This window comes from Bidens hawaiensis, unplaced genomic scaffold (assembly GCF_021521415.1).
Source record: "Bidens hawaiensis isolate Kalapana, Puna unplaced genomic scaffold, B.hawaiensis_p1.1 tig00019292_1, whole genome shotgun sequence".
NCBI classification, from domain to species: domain Eukaryota; kingdom Viridiplantae; phylum Streptophyta; class Magnoliopsida; order Asterales; family Asteraceae; genus Bidens; species Bidens hawaiensis.
The window spans coordinates 150,434-173,043 of NW_027492920.1; the positions used below are offsets into that span (position 1 = coordinate 150,434).

At 32.1% G+C, this 22,610-nt stretch overlaps 1 protein-coding gene across 1 annotated transcript; it reads right to left on the reverse strand.

Annotated features, from left to right (window-relative positions):
- Positions 1-217: 217 nt before the first annotated feature.
- LOC143557947 (outer envelope protein 80, chloroplastic-like) lies at positions 218-9,158 on the reverse strand. The gene is made up of 17 exons (XM_077046898.1): positions 8,933-9,158; positions 8,169-8,554; positions 7,285-7,378; positions 6,721-6,803; positions 6,546-6,640; positions 6,367-6,436; positions 6,200-6,293; positions 2,919-3,000; positions 2,736-2,768; positions 2,503-2,656; positions 2,224-2,373; positions 2,029-2,099; positions 1,857-1,935; positions 1,658-1,773; positions 1,432-1,579; positions 539-608; positions 218-410 (listed from the first exon to the last, which is right to left on the reverse strand). The coding sequence occupies exons 1-17, from the start codon at positions 9,156-9,158 to the stop codon at positions 256-258; spliced, it is 2,106 nt and encodes a 701-aa protein (XP_076903013.1). The 3' UTR covers positions 218-255.
- Between the last annotated feature and the right edge of the window lie 13,452 nt (positions 9,159-22,610).

Genomic DNA, 22,610 nt, shown 5'->3' on the forward strand with positions numbered 1-22,610 from the left:
TTTCAATTGTAGGCCTTGTGGCCCTGACAATCAGACCAAAGTAGCGTTTGACACGCATAAACGACAAATACTAAGACAGAATGAAATGAATCATTGTGATGGAATAAAAAGCCTAGGATCGCATGGACGAGTATGTACCAAAATTTTTCCTTTTGTGTTACCCATTAATAATATAATTACTTCCACATTAACAAAGATCCACAATATTATTTGTCACAAAATTTGAAGGGCAATTAAACAAAACATAACATAAGCTCAATTTCGTTGACCGACTCCAAAGTGAAACCTTCCTTTTCCCTGGTCACTGAAAGCGTACTCGAGTCTAAGAGGCCCTAAAGGCGAGGCTACTCGCACACCAACCCCATAACCGTATCCACTTCCCGGTTTTGACCTTGCACCCGCTGGATCACCTTCAATGCACATAACAACAAATGATCAAGTCACAGGTCAGATAACGGGTCAAAACGTACATTACATGTATCAAAATTATTTCATTAAAAGCGACCCTGGTGCTTAATAGGTAAGACGAGAAATTTACCAAGAACAGTTGAGCCGGAGCCAAGATCAGTTCCATAGTCGGCAAACATAACTCCCTCTACCGGGCCCACCTGCAAGTGAATACAACATAGTAAAAATTAAAAAAAAAAAGAATTCCAAAACTAAATACATTCACTTATGATTATTTCTTTATGTTAAACGTGCATACGAAAATGAGTTTTTTTTTTGTGAAAATGAGGCATTTTAAAAGTAAATTTGTAAAGTGAACCCCCGGTAGGTTACTTTGAAAAATAAACATTATTTTTTCCATTTAACATGTAACTAGGGTTTTTTTCTAATAACTTGCAATATGTATATGTATATTTTTTACAAAAAAATCGAAATATATAATTTTGTTCAGTTTCTTATCTAAAATATGATATAACTTATTGAAAACTGAATTGTATATAGTATTATATATTGTATCGTAATCATGGTTGTAAATTCACTCCTACGCGCCGATTAATCACCGAAAAACTAAAAACCAAATTATATTAGAAAAGAAACTGTAGTTTTATATTTGTATTGAGTTATACAGTTTAACTGAAAAACTAAATTATATGACTAATGAAAACCAAAAAATAACAAATAAAAAATATCCTTTTGAACGTAACCATAGTTTATAATAATAAATCACTATTTTTACCAAAACAATTCCCTAATTTTACCAAGTACTTTTCAAAATATCCCATTTTCACCCAAAAAAAAAACAAAAGAAAGAACTAGAACTTGACAGTAAAATAGAAAATTTAACAAAGTTGTCTTATTGCAAAATTCTTGGTAAATTTTTGGTTTTAAAGTTGCCACTAGTGCTTCAAAAGCATCCCATTATAGCTAAAACTTGACAGTAAAATAGAAAATATAACAAAGAACTAGAAGTGTAGGATCACCCACCATAGGGAAAGAAATTTCTCCACAACCGACAGCATAAGATCTTCCCGACCCAATATCCCCTTCTTCATAACCTCTAACACTGTTCGTTCCACCAATTGGGAACGCTTCATGTGGAGGAAAGTTACACGCAACATGACCACCTGATAAACTATAATTTTACAAAATATTAATGAACTAGAAGTTATAATATTATAATAATGTGAAGATCATAAATAGGATAAACTACCTTAAATTTAACCGAGCAGGACCGAAAACAAGACCTTTTCGTGCACGGGCTGTAACTCTGTTGAAAGCTAACCACTCTAACCATACAGGTAGTCCCTGCTCCATTGTAACCACAAACTGCAATACGGGTCGGTTGGTCAATAGTCAAAACGGGCCAATATAATCCAAATAAATCCATTTCTTGGTAAACGGATTCTTACCAGTGAAGAACTAGGGTCACTAGAACCGGTATAAACACTTTCAACTTTAGCAAGTAGCATATCATCATGATTATTGCCACTACAGCATATATAAAAACGAATTTGTCAAGTTTGACTATTATGCTTCATAACTCTATAAAGTAAATAAAAATAAAAATGTTTGTGACTTTACCTTGCGGTTAAAGGGCAATTATGAGAGTCTTTTATCATAGGTTCCCCTCTTTCACCACGAGCACCAGCACGCTATAAATGTAAAAGATTATTAATTTACTACACAGGCAAAAATAAGTTGTTTATTTTTTTTATCATAAACATGTTATATTTGATATTTTGACACATTTAATATACATGAAGATTGTAGAAAGACCTGAAAAATAAGCCCTGCGGTCCCACTCCACTTTGGTCTAAATGGCCGGCTGTACTCGATGCCACCTGTAATCCGTGTGATTGTCGGGCTACTGTTGTTAGATTGAGTTCCATGAGGCCCGTGAACAAGAGTCCCGGGTGTCCTCGAGTTCTAAATTACAAAGAATCATAAAATTATTATCTTGCACTTTGTTTATAAATATTACAAGTTGCAAGGTGAAACCAATTCATTTACAAATAAGCGGGTTGGAATCGACATTTTTAATAAAATATAATAAACCTGTATCATTATTGTTCTTGATGTGCGTTTATCATCTCCTTCAATCCATGGATCGGTGTAGTTGATCCGGAAGATTGAGTCGATTTGCCCCCTTTCTAATGAAAGATTAACTTTTTGATTCCTTCCAAAAAGGTTTCTATGATAAAGTGCACAACTGCGGTGAAACAACAAAAATTTAAAAAAAAAACGATGCTAGAAAACAATATCATACTTTTTATTAAAAGGTATATTACCTCCCAATTAGTCCCGCTAGGCCACTTGTGATCCTACAAATAAACAAGACCAATAAGTAACTATCGTTGCACATATCATATACACGCTGAAGTGGTCATGCAAAGATTCAGATTATTAATACTACAACGTTGCTTTTGTAATCATAACTAACGCCAACATGGACCAACAATAAGATCACATACCCGCTTGAAATTCCACCACCAGCCGATATGCCTCCACTTACACGTTCAACCGCATTAATTGTCAAGTCCACCTTCCCAGAGTCTGTAAAATAATCATTTTTAAGCTTATTCAATACTCGATAAAAACTAACTTCCAGATAATAGGCATATACACACGCTCAAATAACTAATTCAGGTGAATAACCTTGTTCTTCGGTCAATGAACAAAATCAAGTTGACGGTTAAAAGTCATATTCTTAGGACTTCGAGTGAAGATTGAAGAAATGTAAAACTGGAAACAAAATGGTGTAAACTATGAAGTATTGTACATAGCATCTAAAGAGTTTAATATCTTAAGGTTAATATCTCAGTTTTTCTGAACGTACATTAACATTGATTTGTCATGAGTTCCAAATCTAGAACCGGACCTAAATACAGTTGCCGGTACACTTTCACGGGTAAACAACAGATTTTTACGCCAAACAGGTTTCACGGGTTTCAATTGAGGTACGAAGAGTAACACCTGGACCGAACCGTTAACCGATTTGCCAAGAATTGATAAACCGGAACTGGACCTAAATAGAAAAACGGGTACAGCTTACACAACTACTATATCCAATGTATTCAAACTATTTTTAGAAAACACAAAATATTTACAGTAAGGATAACTTCTCTGTTCATAAACTATACCAACTATTAATTCCAATAATGATGCACTGGCAAATACATTCAGAAGGCCAATGTTTGATCTTTTCATTCAATTTTATATAAATATGTTGCTTCCCATCTCTCTCCTGTGTTGAGATCCCGTTCTCTGCTCGCCTAGGGTTTCCTTTTGATTAATAATATTAATCAATCAATGGCTGCTCCAGCTAGAGGTCGATCGGATCACGATTACCTAATCAAACTCCTCTTAATTGGCGACAGCGGTACGTAATTCATTCTTCTATTGTTTGAATCTCGATTTAGGGCTAATTACGTACTAATTATGTAATGGATCGTCATTTTGCGTTAATTATTTGTTATGCCTATTGATATTGAAGATGCTTTGTTGATAGAATGATAGATAATAATAGTGTTAGAAGGAGTTTAATTATTCTATTCTATTCAATGCATGCAAACTGTTTGCTTTGATTATCAGTAAACGAGCTCAAGCTGGCTCACGAGCTTAAACTAGCCCATGGTATGTTTAATACATATTTATTTAATTATTATTATTATTATTATGATTATATATAAAATCATGATAACATTAACTGAATAATTATTCTATGCATGCAAACTGCTTGATATATGTTTTGGTTATTAAACTTATTATGAAAGAAAGAGAAGTGGAACATTTGGAGTTAAACTACCTGATGCAATCCGGCTGCTCGCGAGCTACTCGAGATCGGCTCGCAAAAAAAAGCTCGAATCGAGCCGGGTTTAAACGGGCTCGATCCGGAGCTCGAGCCTATAGGTAAGCTTGTATAATAAACGCGCTCGAGTCAGCTCGCAAGCCTAAACGAGCACATGATTAATATAATTTTTATCTATTATGTTTAATACATATTTATTTAAATATTATTGTTATATATAAAGTTATGGTAATGATAGTTAAATAATATATATTATGTTGTATACAGATTTTTAAAAACTATAATTAAAAATAATTGTAAATATATATAACTAATTAGTAAATAATTAACGAGTCGAGCTTTTGAAATAAAGCTTGAAACAAGCCTAGCTTGAGCTCCAGCTCTTTGTAAGTTAAACGAGGGTCGAGCTCGCGCTCATAGTTGTCAACGACGCTCATAGCGCTTGATATTGCGTTTCGCATAGTGTATTGTCATCTTCCCACTAAATTCATGTAGCGACCTAATAGAGCAAGAAATAGCATTTTCTTTTTAGATGCATATGGCTGTCTACATCTTACCCTCTTCAGACCCTACTATAGCTTTGCTATTGGTGGGATATACTGAGTACGATGATGATGATGATGATTTTTAGATACATATGGATAGTTATTGAAAACGCCCTGCTTGCGATGCGCGCATATAATGTATATATGTGTGAACCCTCGGCTGGGCAAAAGTGATATTGCACTAATTTTGACGTTATTTTACTTATCTCGTGAAAATAACGTTAAAAGTGGCGGAAGGTTAATCAGGCATCATGTGGTGGCGTTGATAGCCGAAAGACAAGGGTACATGCACCAATCGACCGGTGTGCTGATGGTTGAGTGTTATGTGCCTTATGTCCAAGGCTTGATGCAAAACTACTATCGAGCCGGGGGTCTCACCGGAAGCAGCCTCTCTATACCTATGGGGTAGAGGTAAGGCTGTCTACATCTTACCCTCCTCAGACCCTACCATAGCTTTGCTATTGGTGGGATATACTGAGTACGATGATGATGATGATGATGTTGCTATATTATCTTGTGACATCATATGAACGATTTCTCCTAATTTTTTGCTGTATATGTTTGGGATTTTAAAAGTTCAGTAACACAATAATGTAATTTTCTCTATTATAATACCCAAGTGGCTAGGCCTGTAAACGAACCGAGCGTTCGGTGAACTGTTCGTGAACCGTTCGGCAGGAAGTTCATTTATGTTCGTTTATTTAATAAAAGAACGACATGAACAAAAAGTTTGTGTTAGTTTAATTAAACGAACAAACATAAACACATGTTCCGTTCATTCATTTATGTTCGTGAAAGTTCATATATGTTCATTTATTCATTTTGGTTATGTTTGTTCATATATGCTCATTTATGTTTCCTTGTGTTCATTTAAGTAGGTTGCTATATGTTCAATTATATTTGTTTATCTTTGTTCAATTATGTCCGTGAACTGTTTGTTTAGATTTTAAATAAACGAACGTGAACATGTTCGGTTTTTATTTAAACGAACATAAAAACAAAATATGTGCTCGATTAAGTGTTCGTGTTCGTTTAAAGTTAAATGAACGAACACGAACAACTCGTGTTCGTTCGGTTCGTTTGCAGGCCAAATAATATCATGTTACACACCATTAAGATTTTAAATTGATTAATGGCCACCATTAAGATTTCAATTAACGAATAGTAGAACCAAATGTGTGGGACTTGTCATGGGTGGCAGACTGGCAGTAACCACCAATCGGAAAAAGAAGGCATAATAATACTGAGACGAAATTAGTATGGTGCAGGCATTGGTACACGGTCGAAGAAAGTAGAAGCGCAGTGGGGTATCAGAATAGGCACCGAAAATCTAAAATAAGCCTACAGACACTATTCAATATATATATATATATATATATATGTCATGCTCAATACTTACCTCCAGCAGGCTGTGGGATAATGCTAACATCCTCCATAATACCCATTGCTAGCAACGTATCAACATCTCTTTTTGCTTGAAGCATACTATACACCTAATAAAAACATTAACAATATATGTAACACAATATAACACATATTAAAGCCCTTCGAGTAATAGTGTAATACCTGCCCCTTCTTAGTATTAAGTTGGCGAAGTATTGTCTCAGGCCTCGTTTTACCTGTAGTTGGCTCACCACTGAAATAAGAAAACCAGCATATTTGGTAGAGATTACAATGTTAACACTTAGCATATTATCAATTGAAATCTTTACATAATTAGCAGGAAATAAAGATTGTAATCTTACGTTTTATTAAGAAAACGTATGGTTATATTGTTAACCTCTGCTTCCGACACTTGTAACCTCAAGATGCCACCAGAAAGAATCTCAACTCCCGAAACCTAATAATCTCCTCAAAAAACAGTTAGTTGAATAACTGTCTTGAAGTCAAATATATGGAAATGGGATCAGAGATGCTAACCAAGCCAAAAAGACCACGCTCCATATACCATCCATTGATGGAGTTTATAACTTCATCCAAACGCCTTATATTTACAATTTTTCCTGCATAACTTAACAAAAGTTCAGTTAATAAAAGAAAAGTATGAAACTTTAAGGGAGTTTTTGGCTGTGCTTTTCAAAGTTGCTTATTTGCTTTTCAAGAAGCAAATAAGCAAATAATCATGTTTGGGTATCATAAAAGCACTTCTAGGATTTGCTTTTTGTTGTGTGTTAAAAAGATGGTTTCCAAAAGCAAGAAATTCAAGCCTTTTGTTTTGCCTTTTGTTTTTGGAATACCAAATTACAAATATACCTATCATCTCATTATGTGTAAAACTATTAAATACATAAGAATGTCCTTTTTGGTCATTTTACCTACTTTCGGTTTTTCCAACCACAAAAGCTAACCTAAACACTTTTCTTTAAAAACTACTTTTGAAAAGCCCATAAGTAAATAAGCGCTTTTGCCAAAAGCACTTTTGGAGTTAAATAAGCTTAGCCAAACACCCTCTAAATAACATGAAAATGCCTATGTTAATCATACCATATCCGTCCCGAAATTTATCCTCTATGAATTTTGTTGGCAAAGCATTGGCTCCTTCACATATCAGACCTTGAAAATCTTGGTTTGGTTCTACCTTATGCCAAAATATACTAGTGTAAACTTAAATATAATAAAAAGACTAAAAATTTCACGTGTAATCATTATGATTATGCTATTCAACTGTTGACAAATGTATATCATACTGAATATTGGTGATTACATAGGTCTGTAAAACGAACCGAACAAACAAAAACAGAAACATGTTCCTGTTCGTTAATTTAACTTTAACTTAAGCCGAACACGAACATGAGCACAATCAATTAAGCGGGCGGATTTTCTTGTTCATGTTCATTCGTTAAGAAAATGAACATGTTCGTATTCGTTTATGTTTATGTTTGTTCATTAACATCCTCAACTAACATATGTGAACAAATAGAAATTTAACTTTAACTTAAACCGAACACAAACATGAGACCAATCAATTAAACGGGCAGATTTTCTTGTTCATGTTCGTTCGTTAAGAACATGAACATGTTCGTGTTCGTTTATGTTTTTTATTAACATCCTCAAAGAACATAAGAGAACAAATAGAAACTAACAGAAACAAAAAATCATAAACGAACACCATCTGGAGTCTAAATGTCTAATAAGTATGTAATGCAGCTACAGCCTACAGTTAGTGGTAGGTTACTAACATGTATAAATCTTTTCAAAAATTATGAAGCTACACAACTAATGGGCTAAATTAACATAAACAAACGGACATAAGCGAACATAAACAAATGGTCACGAACAAAACATGCATTCGTTTGTTCATTTACAAGCCTATCAGATTACACGCATACAAAACCTAAACTATAACCTTTTCGGCATAAACTTAATACCTGAAACACCAAGCGAATCCCATCCCGAGTATCAACCGCAACCGGCATACACGAAGAAAAATACCCACTCCCAATAATCCGATGCACATCCTCCTGCACTTCCCGTACCGTCAATGCCGAATTCGACCGGCATTTCTTCAACGCGGCAATCGCTTCCTCCTCCAAATCCTTCCGTTCGAGCTCCTCTCCGTCCTTGTTCCTCACCAACACCTCACTAATCAACACCCTCTCATCATCGTTTCGATTCGTTATAACCTTACTAGACTGAGTCAACTCCCCGGTCTCCTCAGTCAACGATAACGAAGCCGAGCATAAAACCGGTGAATTGGGGTTTAACAATTTTGGGGGGTTTTGGATTATTTGTTGAAATTTGTTGATTATTGAAGTAATTAACCGACTCTTACTCGACTGAGTCAACTCACCGGACTCTTCGGAGACTTTAAGGTTAGGGTTAGGGTTTAACAAATTTGGGGGGTTTTGTGGAATTGGTTTAAATTTGTTAATTGAGGATGTGAATTGAGAGAACGACTGTTTAGAACCGTTGATTATTGAAGAAACTGAGTGAGTCTTACTCGACTGAGTCAACTTACAGGACTCCTCAGTCAACGATAACGAAGCCGTGCATAGAACCGGCACTGATTTGTTAATTGAGGATGTGGATTGATTGAATTGATGCTTGGAATCGTTGATTACTGAAGAAACTGAGTTAGGGTTTGAGGAATTTGGGGGTTTTAGTGGAAATGAGTGGAATTGGTTGATTGAGGATATGAATTGAGTGAAATGGTGTTTGGAATCGTTGATTAGTGAAGTAATTGAGGCGAGAGGAAGTGGTGGCCGGCGGTGACGGTGGTGGTGGTGGTTTAAAGGGGAAAATTGGGGGATTTTGACGGTGGAGGAATGGAATTGGAAGGGTTTGGGTTCCGGCATTGGGTGGAATTGGGGGAGTTTGACGGTGGATGATCGGAATTGGAAGGGTTTGGATTCCGGCATTGGGTGGAATTGATGGGTTTTGGATGGTCTAAAACCCCTGAATTGATATTGACATTTCTAGGGTTTTGGTTGAGAATTTAGAAGATGATGACTAGAATAATAACCAACCTAGCTTACATGTCACGTATTATTATTATTATTATTATTATTATTATTATTATTATGTTTTTAAAGTTTTAATTTAATTTTACACAACGTAGGCAATTGTGGATACCGATTGGTGTTGTAGACATCCTAACCAGGCGTCGATTAATCTATGATTAATCATCAGTTTTCACTTCACTGATTATTCTGTGCTAACTGGCCAGTTAATCAGTCAACTGTCAAATCTAGCGAAAATTATGATTAATCGAACTTAATTGGCTTTTTTTTATGAGATTTGGCCAAAATCGACGGTTTCAAGCGAGATTCTGGCTAAAATCAGCGGTTTACGGTGGGAGTCCAGCCAAAATTAGGGTTTCCAGCGAGATTCCAGCCAATTTCTTGCCATAATGTGTTTGTGTATGTATAAAACTAAAGATTAAATATAAAAATATGTACATGAAAATATAAATCTGTAAATTATACATTAAAGTTTGGACAATTAATCCCGATTAATCACTAGTCCCCACCCCACCGTTCGACTAGTGACTAGCGATTTTTACAACACTGCCGATGGGTAGCACATACCCACCATCTTCTGTTTCAGGAAAAACCCGCCGTCTAAAGACGCAATACAGTAAAACCCAGTTATGATCAAATTAGAACTGGAGATCTTGTGATATCAAACATGCTAGTTGAGCTGAATCCCATTTGCTAATAAAGGAACTAGAGATATGAATTATTATTATTATTATTAAATGGATTGGTTGGCTTACCCATTTAACTAAACCAAACCAAATTAAAACAGACTATTTGTTTTAGTAAACTATTTTTATGGTCCGGTTTCAGATTCAAATCAAAGTCTGGCTTCATTACTTTGGATTAGTTTAGTAAGGCCCAAAATATAAACCGCAAAAGCTATAATACAAATGAATGATTAGTCGAACCAAAACCAAGACAAAAGAAGGTTGATTATTGGTTAAGAGCTTCAAAACCGAACTAAACCACCTTGTACACTCACTACAAGAAATATTGTATTTATTTTTATATGTATGTATATGTAAGTGGAAGAAATAAAAAATATATATGAGATGGCTTGTGGAGCTACCCCAAGCTTTATTCGTGTCAAATTCAAGCTCACATTTCAGCTCGTTAAGTGTTTCGAGACCAAACTAGCTTGCTTAACAAACGAAGTGGCTTAGACAAATCTTTTTTGTCGATAACCTCAGACCAATCAATCGAATATGGATTAATACGTAATCGATCGAACACTACTTGAAAACGGCTCTTCTGCTCAGAAACGAAATGTTCCAAATGTTCCTGGAAATGATTGCTCCCAATGTACCATTTGTATCTATATGCATCAGGATCCCGATTCATGGATCTCTCGGTTCGAGAGAGTCATAGCTCGACCCGAATATGAGCCAAATGTATGGCTTAATAATAACAATTGAATAAAGTCATTATCGGAACCGGTTTTGGGAACCTCTAGTCCACGGTCCACCCCATATGTGTTTTTAACTTTATGTCTACTTGATTTGGGCCAGAAAATCAAAATTTAAACAAATATAAAGGCTTATAAAGAATATGGGCTTCCTTGATGCCCAGACAAATGCAAAGACATTGTAGATGTATAGGGTAGGGTTGTTCACGAGTCGAGTCAGGTTGTTTCGAGCTCGAGCTTGAAATTAAACAAGGCAGCTCAGCTAAGCTTGAGCTCGATTTTGAAGTTAAACAAGCCTATTATCGAGCCAACGAGCCGAGCTATGACCCGATTCGAGCCATGGTGGATTTTGGCTCGGTTACAAAAATGATCCAACTCAACTCAGGTTGTTTCAAATCAAGTTTTTTAGCTAGTTTTGTTTTAGCTTTTATCGAGCGAGCCCGAGCTTCGAGCCACGAGATTTTTGAACAACCCTATATAGAGGTGTACAACTTGTTTTTTTAAGGCCAAATTGATTTTGGTTACTTGAAATGCTTTCCAAGCGAAAACAAGATTGGTTTGGTTTGAACTGTTTAACCGAGTCTCTTTGGTATAACCAATTTCAATAGAGTAAATCTCAAACCGATATCAAACTGACAGTTCAGTTCGATTTCTAAGAAGTTTTTGGAGTGGCTCGGTTTTAATTTAGGAACTAATTTCAATTGGGGAATTATATTTTTTATAAATTAGATTTTTATACGACTAGAAATATTATTCTATTATTAAACTTTTAAACTATGTAAATTTTAAAACTCAAACAGAACTACTATAAAATATACGAATTTGAACACCCTCTACGTTGTACAACCATTTTTTTTTATCGAAGTCTAAAAGAACTATCTTGTAGTTAGGTGTGCTGATAGGAATGACAACGAGTTGGACAACTACGGATTCGGATTTTGATCAGTCAAAATCTTATACAAGAATAACCTGATTTTTTATTCCATCAAATTCGTGGGTATGCCCATGATTATCAAGTATATCCTAATATGCGTTTTACGGTTTTATGTGGTTAGAAATTACACACTATATCATAAGTAATATTAAGTCTTAAACTCATATAAAAATTATTTTGAAAAATCAAATACGCTTTCATAATTTTAGTGATATTAAGTTTTTAACAAAAAACGACGGACAATTTTTTTTTTAATCAAATCACAACATACTATTTAAACTAATCAAATATCTGAATATCTTTTCCGAGTGAATCGCGTAAATATTTGATTGATCGATAGATCCAAATAATGAAAAGTTAAACCATAAAGAATAATTGATTTATCAAAATGCCTACCAATGGATTATGGCATGCATTCGCATTTGGATTTGCTTTGCTTTTGCTTTTGCTTTTGCTTTGTTTTCTTGGTGGAGGAACGAGTCAATTAAGATTAAAAGCTTCTTCTTATTAAAGGCTTCGTGAACTTGTCTAATGTCATAACTCATTTATTCATCAAGGATTTTAGTTGTAATATTTAAAATGTATAGTATTATTTTTACCGACTAACTCACACATTTACTAATCCTACTCTTATATTTATATCTTTGTCCATTTGGGCAGGAACACCACTATATAAATGATACTAGTTTTAGAGCCCGTGTCATACACGGGATAATTCAAATTATAAGTAAAACAAATAATTACATAGCGTATATGAAAAAAAATGTATTATATCTATGCTTGTATCTATACAATGTGTACATAAATTGATTTTATTTATATCACAAAATAGTTTTTTAAATAAACTTAATAAAAAAAATGTCTATGCGAAAACGTAGCCAAGAATGCTTTCTTTCTATTGAAAAATTCATTCTCGGTGTCAATGTGTCATATATGTATAAGTGAAAAAATTTTGGTTATGAACAAATTTTGGAAATAAGACTTCTCATACGATAGTAGTTATAACCACTCAGCCTAAATACAAAAGAAACGTTACCTTTATTGATATATTTATCAATTTACCACCAATCAAAGGAAAGTAGAATATTAAATTGTAACAATGGATATTTTTCAAGAACTATGTTTTTCTGAGCTACACCTTGAAAAAGATTTTGATAGGTTTCAGATGACTTTTCGACTTTGTCATAATGACAACATAAAAAATAACATGTTAACCCATTTAATTTTGTGAATATTTTGTTTCATTTGAGCATAGTTTTGCATGACATGCTTCCCATACAGCGTTCTGATCACCATTGAAGAAAAAATTAATGTTGACATAAACATTTCAAACTTAATAAAAGTTAAAAGCATTGATAGGCATGAGGGTGGCATGTCGAAAGTGTTCGCAATCTTTTCTTAAATTTTAATACTTGAGGAAAAAATAGTCAATTTGCTAATTCCCGAACCTTTTGATTATTTCAAAAAATACCATTAAAAATAAATTTGAAACCCGAATCATGTTTAAAATTCTAACTTTCATACTTTTGACATTTTAAAATCAACACTTGAACCCATAACAAATTTGACGATAAATCTATTTTGCATTCTCAAACTTTTAAAAATACTCAAAATTTTCATTTTTGACCCGTAACAAATTTTGATGTAAATGTAGTTAACTTGTATCAAACAATCTGTTTACCAACTTTTGACCCATAAAATCAAATTTAAGTTCCACAAAAAACATGAAACAATTTTCATTTGAGAAACATGATTTGTTGATTTTTGGAATTCACCAAGTATTTTGAAATATATAGTAAAATAATATGTTAATATTTATATTTATAAAAATATATAGATATTATATAAATATAGTGTAAAAGGAAAGTGAATAATTATTTATTTATTACATATATTATGGTATATTAGTTTTGGAGGGAAAAAAATTATAAGAATTAACCAAAATATGACAAGTGCCTACATTTATTTTACTTTATTAGAATAGGTAGATATGCAACCCGTGTGTTATTACTGATAACACACGTGGCCCTGAGCTCCTGAATCATAGACTACGTGAATGTTGTAAAATGATTGTAATGATGATTACGTTGTACAAAGGTTACATACAAGCTATGCAGTTAATGCGGAAAAATATCGGATATCGGTCAATGACCGATACATGATATATCGTTTTTCGCGGTGAGATATCGGTTATATAATATCAATGCATAAATTTATATATATGTATATTTTGATATCCGTATAATGTAATTTAATACTTTTTATATACAAATTTATAAGTTTAAGGACCAAAATGTACACTAGTAAAGAGATTATTGGTTACACAAAATGATTAACACTTAAGATAAAGTATGAAAAAATAGAGAGGATAAATGCCAAAATACTTAAACCTACTTAAACCCTAAAAAGGCTAAAACACAAATTTATGTGTAGCTCTTTCTTCTTTCTGCAGCCCACTTTCTTCTTCCTAATTCCCGGTAGGTTTCCGGCCATAACTCCGGATCAGCCACATCTTTCTTCTTCTTCTTGATTTCCGGCAGTTATATATGCCAGAAAAAGCACCCTCCGAATTAGATTCACCGTTGGAAATGGGCTTATCAGGCCAAACCGATAATCTCGGTGAGATTACCGATATGTGTGACTCAAAATATCGCCGATATATCGGCAAAACTCACCGATATTCTCGGAACCGATATTATATGCCGATATGGTAGCCTATGACCGATAACCGATATATCGGCCGATTTAATGGCATAGCATACAAGTAGATATTTACGTAATCTATCATATACTATGATTAATTACAATGCCATTTAAAACCCTGAACCAAAACAAAACTAAAAAGATGAGGAAAGGTTAAGTTGATTTAAACGGTCGTTTTGTTACTTTTTATGAACAAACACCGTTTGTTTGTGAGATGACTTGCTCTATATTCTTTTTTGGTTTTAATTTATTTTGATTTGGATCTTTATTAACATCCTTTTTTTTTCTACGCATCAAAAAAAGCGACTTTCTTATATCTAATTATACATATCATCTAGTGTCATAACTTATTCACTATGGGTTTTAGTTGTAATATTTGAAATTTCTATATCTTATGCCCACGCATTTGTGTACATAAGTTTAGAGCCCTTAACCATTTGAGAAGGAACACCAACTAATACTTAATACACTATCCTACAAGCCATTTGGTTTTAAATTAATGTCTCACTAGGTTAAATACTCGTGTATACACTGGTTGAGTAAACTAAATTAACAAAAGAAAAAAACAATATGAAATACTTATACTAATTTGCTATTAGATGAATAAACATGAAAATGTATTACAACGTTGAATAAATTAAAATTTTCATAAAATAAAAAATATGTATTATAACGTTGAATAAAATAAAATTTTCATAAAATAAAAAAAAGAAAAAGAAAATTAGATGGTAAATTTTCATTAATCTCTAAAAATTTCTTCATACACAACATTTTTAGTTACCCTCTTTATCGAATATTAGAAGATTGACTTCATCTCCAGTTTTAATCTAGAAAGTGTGATATAAATTTCTAAAATATGTCCTTGTATATAATGTTTAAAATTTATTCAATCAAACTTTTTTTTTACTAATAACACACGATTATTACTAAAAACATAAATTATTTAATACTAATATTAATTTGATATAGGGATTTATATTTTTAAGAAGTATAGTGTTTTAAAAAAATGATTGACACAAGTCTACTTAAATAAACAATACAAAAATTTAAAATAAAAACAATATATTATAAAGCAAATATAAATTGAAAAGGTTTAAAACAAAGATAAGCAACACACCAGATTCTAAGAGTTTAAAACAATGTTAATCTACAAAAGTTGAAAAGATACTTTAAAACATAAAAAACATTATCTTAAATATAAAAAACAGCTTCACTTTTTCAAAGTATCCCAAACAACATGAAACCATTATAGGTTTGGGATAGTAGCGACCGTCATATATTTTGACTTCACTTTTTCAAAGCAACACAACATCCCAAACAAACATTAAACCATTAGAGGTTTTCGATAATAGCGACCGTCAGATATTTTGATCACATTCACATGTATTTTTCCTGAAATGTGTTTATCTAAATTTGATGAACATGAGCATGTAGCATCGCATGACCGACAATGAAAATTAAACGTTGTTGGATGGTTGTCCAAAACTTATAACATTTAAACATTTGTTTTTTTTTATGTGAAAGAAACCAAGTTTAATAAAAAAAAACATTGGATAGTAAGATTACATAAAAATTAGTTTATAAGCTTTTGAGCATGTTATTATTAATTTTTTTATGGATTACAATAGAAGTTATAATTATAGTAAAAAAAAGACTACGATCTTATATAAGTCATTAAATTGGAAAAAACAAAGGAATGTTATATTAAAATTTTAAAGCAAATATTGTAAAAAGACCTCATTAGAAAACAATTCTTTTAGTTAAAATTAAATATTACGGGAAAATCATGTTAGTAAACTCATGAGCAAAAGTGTTAAAATCATGAAAATTAATATTAATTTTTTATTTTATAATTCTTATTAACAAAGATAGTTTAAGCAAACAATAATAATTTTTAATTTCAAATTGAGAACTTGTAAACAAAAGAAGATAAATTTGAAAAAAAAAATGGAAAATAATTAAGGTGGTTAAATGATATTAATTAAGGTAGTTAAATGATGTTTTGTCAAGTGTCACAAAGATGGGCTACATAAGTGCCAATTGGTACAACAATATTTTTGTTTATTATAATAGTAGATAATAATTGATTAATATATAACCCATGGATTAATACTTAATAATAGTGTTGAGCTAGTCTTATTAATTGTTTCTTAATAAAATCATAACATAGCCCTAAATTGAAACAAAAATGAAATTTGAAGAAGAAATGCTAAGTTAAATTTTAAGGGTTACTTTGTTTTGATTGTGACAGACAACTTTTAAAACTTACTTGTTATGATTAAACACTCTAACATAACCTTTTGTTTATGAGGTGACTCGATCCACATTTTTTTTTTATTTTTCTTACTTTAATCTACCATAATTTGGATGCACATAATCAGTATATTAGTACCTTCTTATCTTTTGAATTATACAAATGAATAAGCATTGTATTTATAAGTTTGTAATATTGCGTACATTATCTGAATATATAATTTTGTTCAGCCTATATAACAAAAAACCTAGTGGCTAGCTAGTGACTATGACATAGGGAAATGATGCTTCGTGTATATGTGCTTTTAAGTATACTTTCACTAATCATTTAAATAATAATAATAATAATAATAATAATAATAATAATAATAATAATAATAATAATAATAAATCAAGTGCATTTGTATCTTCTATTGTCTTGTGCAATGCAACACCTTTGTTGTTGATAATTTTGTAGTTTCGAGCTCTCCAAATGCATAAATAAGTAATCGTCAAGATATCATTCACGAGTTTCTTTTTGATCTTGTTACATGGTATAAATTCATGCAACACCATATTACCCTTAATCGGAAAAAAAAAGAATCATAATTCTTGTTCAAAAAGTGGTTGTCTCGAGTTAACGTAATTAAAGGATTCTACGGATCCTTACTATATACATGTATGCATCCATATGTGCGTATTTTCAGTCTATTTAATACGAGTTCCAGCCAGCATCAAATCTTCTTAATCCAAATTCGTATATGCCGTTTAGAGCTAGCAAGACAAATACAAGATTAGTTAGGATCCTGGAGTCAGTGATCTCATGAAACCTTTGATAGATATGCTTCTTCTTTTTAGAAGCTTTAGTACCCTCTTTTCCTTTCCAAAAGACGTACCTTTACAACGTACAACATGTTGATAATGGCGTAAAAAGGCGTTAGTTGTGTAAAAAGGACAAAAATATAAAATTTACCGTTTGCCATTGGTTGCACAATCGACTTTACACATATTATTCATTTATATATATCAAAAAATCATCCAAATTCATGGGAAATGTTAACGTTGCTTTGAGGTTTTTTGTCTAGTTGAACAAGGAATCATTATCTTATGCATATAACACCTTTTTTAAGTGTGTTGGATATCACCGTGTTAACCATTTTTTTAACTTTACACTACTTTTATTATAGTGACACATTAGATATCTATATATATAATTTCGTAACGACATATTATTAATACCATTATGAGTAAATGTTGTTCTTGTATATAGTTACAAAATAATTATAAACATATATGTTTTAGAAAAATGACGGAAGGTTAATCTTGAAAATAAGAACAACTAGCAATAACACCCACCGTGTTGCGGTGGGAGAGTGTAAAACTGTGTATCTACACATCTACTCCACTTGAAAGCATGAACTTACCACCACCGCTACTGGTCACCATCATCTCTCTCGTGACCAGTAACTACCGTTAACCGTTAAGAAAACTGAACAAAAAGCATACATAAAAACGTTGAACTACACACGCTCGTTGCGTCGTGTTAACACACAAAAGTTAGACCGAAAAGAAAAATATAGAAAAAAATAACTAGGTCAACTTAACATCTACGTGTTGTTAAGGGACCTATAAATGGGAAAAAATAGACTTAAAAACATTGAACCATACACACGCGTTGCAGCATGTTAGCTCGTTAAATTTAGACCGCAACGTTAAAAAAAATTTAAAAGATGAAAAATATAGGGGACCAAAGTTGAAAGTGAAAAATGTTAGCGGCTAAAACTAAAAAATATTTTATGATATATTTGTAAACCATAAAAAGTGCAAGGGTCAAAAGTAAAAAATGAACTTGATAAAAAAAATTTACTAAAGCATAAAGTACAAGTATATATGCACATAATATGCCAAAAATGTGTATATATATATAAAAATATAAGTATATGATGTTATTGTATTAATTTTGACGTTATTTTACTAATTTTATGAAAAAAATGTTAAAGTGGCGGAAGGTTAATCATACATCGGGTATGTTTGGCAAAACTAGATGGTGGCGTTAGCTGGAAGCTGGTAGATGGTAGCTGGAAGCTGGTAGCTGTAGCTGATAGTTGTTAGTTGTAGCTGTAGCTGTAGCCTTTTAGATATATTTAGGTGTTTGGCAGATTAGCTGGAGCTTTTTAGATATATATAGGTATTTGGCAGAGTAGCTGGAGCTTTTAATAAAACTAATTGGGTGCCAGCGCAGTGCGGCAAAGTGCACGCGCAACCTGACATCAACCGCATTATCAGTGTCGGTACGTGATTCACTTGATATTATTGCACGCATAACCCGAATGCAGACGTATACTTCGTGCAAAGGCAGTAAGCGTGTAATCGGTGGTAAAAATCAAGAACCAAAGCTAAAATAACAGTAATTTCAAATAGATAATTTTTTAAACCAGCCTCTTTTGATCTGAAATCCTTTCCGACCGACACCGTTTTAATCTAAAACATGTCTGACCTGGCCCCTTTCGACTCAAAACCGTACTGACACGAACCGAACTAAATTAACCCTTTTTTATCGACTCGTTCTGACCCTAATTTTGGTCTTACACATGATCCGAGCTCGTCTGACTCGACTTGTTGCCAATCATAACCGGTAAAGAAGTATAGCAATATCATACTCAAATTAAAGAGAATAAAATGTTCTTTTTTATTATGTAATTTGTTTAAAAAAAATATTAACGTGTGAAAAGGTTATCGACCTTTAAAGAGTCATGGAGGTAGTTTGTTTTGAATAAGGGTAAAATATATAATTATTATATAAATTAACAAAAGTTGATGAAAGTTCAAGTACCAAACTTGTAAATTCAAATGTAAAAGCTTGTAGCCTTTTCTCAAACGCTAGTAGTAGTAGCGTTTAAAAAATGAGTTTTTTCTTCAAACTTAAAAGCTTGAAGCTTCTTCAACCAAACAAAGCTTTTTATTGATTGAGTATGAGTTTTTTCTTAAAAGCTTGACGCTTATAGCTCCTAAAAGCTCCAAAAAGCTCTTTGCCAAGCATACCCATCATGTGACGATGTTGATAGCCGAAAGACAATGGTACATGCAACAATTGGCCGGTATCCCATTGGTTGAGTGCTATGTGTCTTATGTGCAAGGCTTTATATAAAATTACTATCGAGTCAGGGTCTCACGGAAAGCAGCCTCTCTGTTTTTACAAGGATAGGGTAAGATTATTTGCATCTTACCCTCCTCAAACCATATCATGACTGTGCTATTAATGGGGTTTACAGAGCACGATGTTGATGTTTATTTTAAATCGTAACCATATCAACAAAATACCAATTTTAGGGCTTTAGTTTACATGATTGGATCAATCGAAAGCATAGATAGAAAGGCATGCTACCTTGGTCAGACTTAAGGAATTTTCTCATATGGGTCAAGAATTTTATCAGTTAAATACTGTTACACATAGTGATCAGTCTGGATTTTTATACTATAAGATTACTTAAAAAAATTTCACAGGGGACGTTACTTCTGTACCACAATGGTAGGTCCGCCCCCTATATGTATAAATTTCGTGTATGATTACATTTTTATTTTAAAATATTTTTCATTAATTAGATAATTCTTTTTTTGAATATGTAATTTAGCCAAGATTTCTAACAAATCCATAAATTATTATCAAACTGGTAACTAAACAGAAAAGTAAGATAGGTTGTATCAACGAAAATGAAAGTTTGAAGCATCAGTGATTAAATTAAGAGTATGAAAATAAGTTATAGTTTGAATTATTAAAATTAAAGATTTCTAATAGTACTAAACAATTCATTTATACAATATATATTAGACAAACATTATTTTTTTCCTACAAAGGCAATCATGCATTATTAACTTCTTGGTATTTAGACAATATATATCAGACGATATATGTTGTCTAATATATGGAGTTATTTATTTTGCATAAATGATGTGTCCCATTATTATGAAAAAAAAGAGTTGCAATGACCTTTAATCTTTTTAGAAAGGTTACAGTATGAGTGTATATTATTAATAGATGAAAAATAATGACAGCATTTACCCTTTTCTTTTGGTACCATATGCATATGTTCCAATACGCCATCTCCACTTTTGTGGGATGGTAAAGGCTTAGGCCTTTGGGTGAGAGGTTCAGGGTTCGATCCCTGGTAATGACGGTTTATTGTAAATAATAGGAGGCAAGCTTAAACATTCAAAAAAAAATATGTTCCAATACGTTCTTTTTCATTGCCTTTTTCTTTATTAGGAGAAAAGTACATCATGAAATGGTGAAACTTGTATATATTCCGTCTTTTATATCTAATAGAAGATTAAAATAATGAAGGACATTTACCAGCTTTATAGGTCATTTAAAAGTTGGTTATACCGCCTCTATGTTTTATTAAATATTGGATGTCACGTATCGACTTCTAGTGATGTCTATATTTTGATTCTCGTCTTTCTCTTCTTATTATATACTAATTTTAGAGTCCGTGTCACCCACGGGATAATTCAAATTATAAAATTATAAGTAAAACAAATAATTACATAGCGTGCATGAAAAAAATATATTACATCTATGCGTGTATTTATACTATGTGTACATAAATTGATTTTATTTATATCACAAAATGATTTTTTTATTTATATTTATCAATTTTGCCACCCATTAAAGGAAAGTAGAACATTAAATTGTAACAATGGATGTTCTTCAAGAAATATGTTTTTCTGAGTTACACTATGAAAAATACTTTGATAAGTTTCAGAGAGCTTCTCGACTTTGTCATAATGACAACATAAAAAACATGCTAATCCATTCAATTTTGTGAATATTTTGTTTTATTTGAGCATAGTTTAGCATGTCATGTTTCCCATACAATGTTCTGATCATCATTGAAAGAAAAATTAATGTTAGACAAAAATATTTCAAATTTGATAAAAGTTAAGCATTGATAGGCTTGGGGGTGGCATGTCGAAAGTGTTCATAATGTTTTCTTAAATTTTAATAGTTGAGGGGAAAATAGTCAGTTTTCAAATCCCGAACCTTTTGATTATTTCAAAAAATGTCCTTAAAAATAAATTTGAAACCCGAATCATATTTAAAATTTTAACTTTCATACTTTTGACATTTTAAAGTCAACACTTTGAACTCATAACAAATTTGACGATAAATTTATTTTGCATTCTCAAAATTTTAAAAATACTTAAAATTTTCATTTTTGACCCTAACAAATTTTGACCAAAATGTAGTTAACTTGTACCAAACAATCTATTTACCAACTTTTAACCCATAAAATCAAATTTAAGTTTCACAAAAAAACCCAAAACAATTTTCATTTGAAAAACATGATTTGTTGTTGATTTTTTTTTTTTGGAATTCACCAAATTTTTGAATATATAGTAAAATAATATGTTAATATTTATATTTATAAAAATATATAGTTATTATATAAATATAGTGTAAAAGGAAAGTGAATAATTATTAATTTATTACATATATTAGAGTATATTAGTTTTGGAGGAAAAAAATTATAAGAACTAACCAGAACATGACAAGTGTCCACATTTATTTTACTTTATCAGAATAGGTAGATAAATTAACGACAATGATTTTCTTTAATTTGTAAGTAATATAACTACGCCATATTATTTGAGAAATATATGATATTTTATTTAAAATAAATATTTTTGAAAAACACTTATTTAGCATGCGTATTATACATGCTTATAACCTAGTGTAATTATATATTATATCAAAATTGCATAATAAGCTCACTATTATCATGTTAGCTTTGCTAAGGGTATGTTTGGCAAAACTAGCTGAAAGCTGGTAGCTAGAAGCTGGAAGCTGGTAGCTGTTAGCTGTAGCTTTTTAGATATATTTAGGTGTTTGGTAGAGTAGCTGGAGCTTTTTAGATATATTTAGGTATTTGACAGAGTAGCTGGAGCTTTTAATAAAACTAATTGGGTGCCAGCACGGTGCAGCGGAGTGCGCGCGCAACCTGAGATCAACTGCATAATCAGTGTCGGTACGTGATTCGCTTGATATTAGTGCACGCAT

Bases quoted from the DNA above. Each gene is read 5' to 3' on its own strand.
- LOC143557947 (XM_077046898.1), bottom strand. From the start codon at position 9,158: ATGCCGGAATCCAAACCCTTCCAATTCCGATCATCCACCGTCAAACTC. The intron at 2,657-2,735 runs GTAATATACCTT...GTTTCACCGCAG, and splicing joins CTAGCGGGACTAATTGGGAG to TTGTGCACTTTATCATAGAA. The intron at 411-538 runs GTAAATTTCTCG...TGTGCATTGAAG, and splicing joins CTCCGGCTCAACTGTTCTTG to GTGATCCAGCGGGTGCAAGG.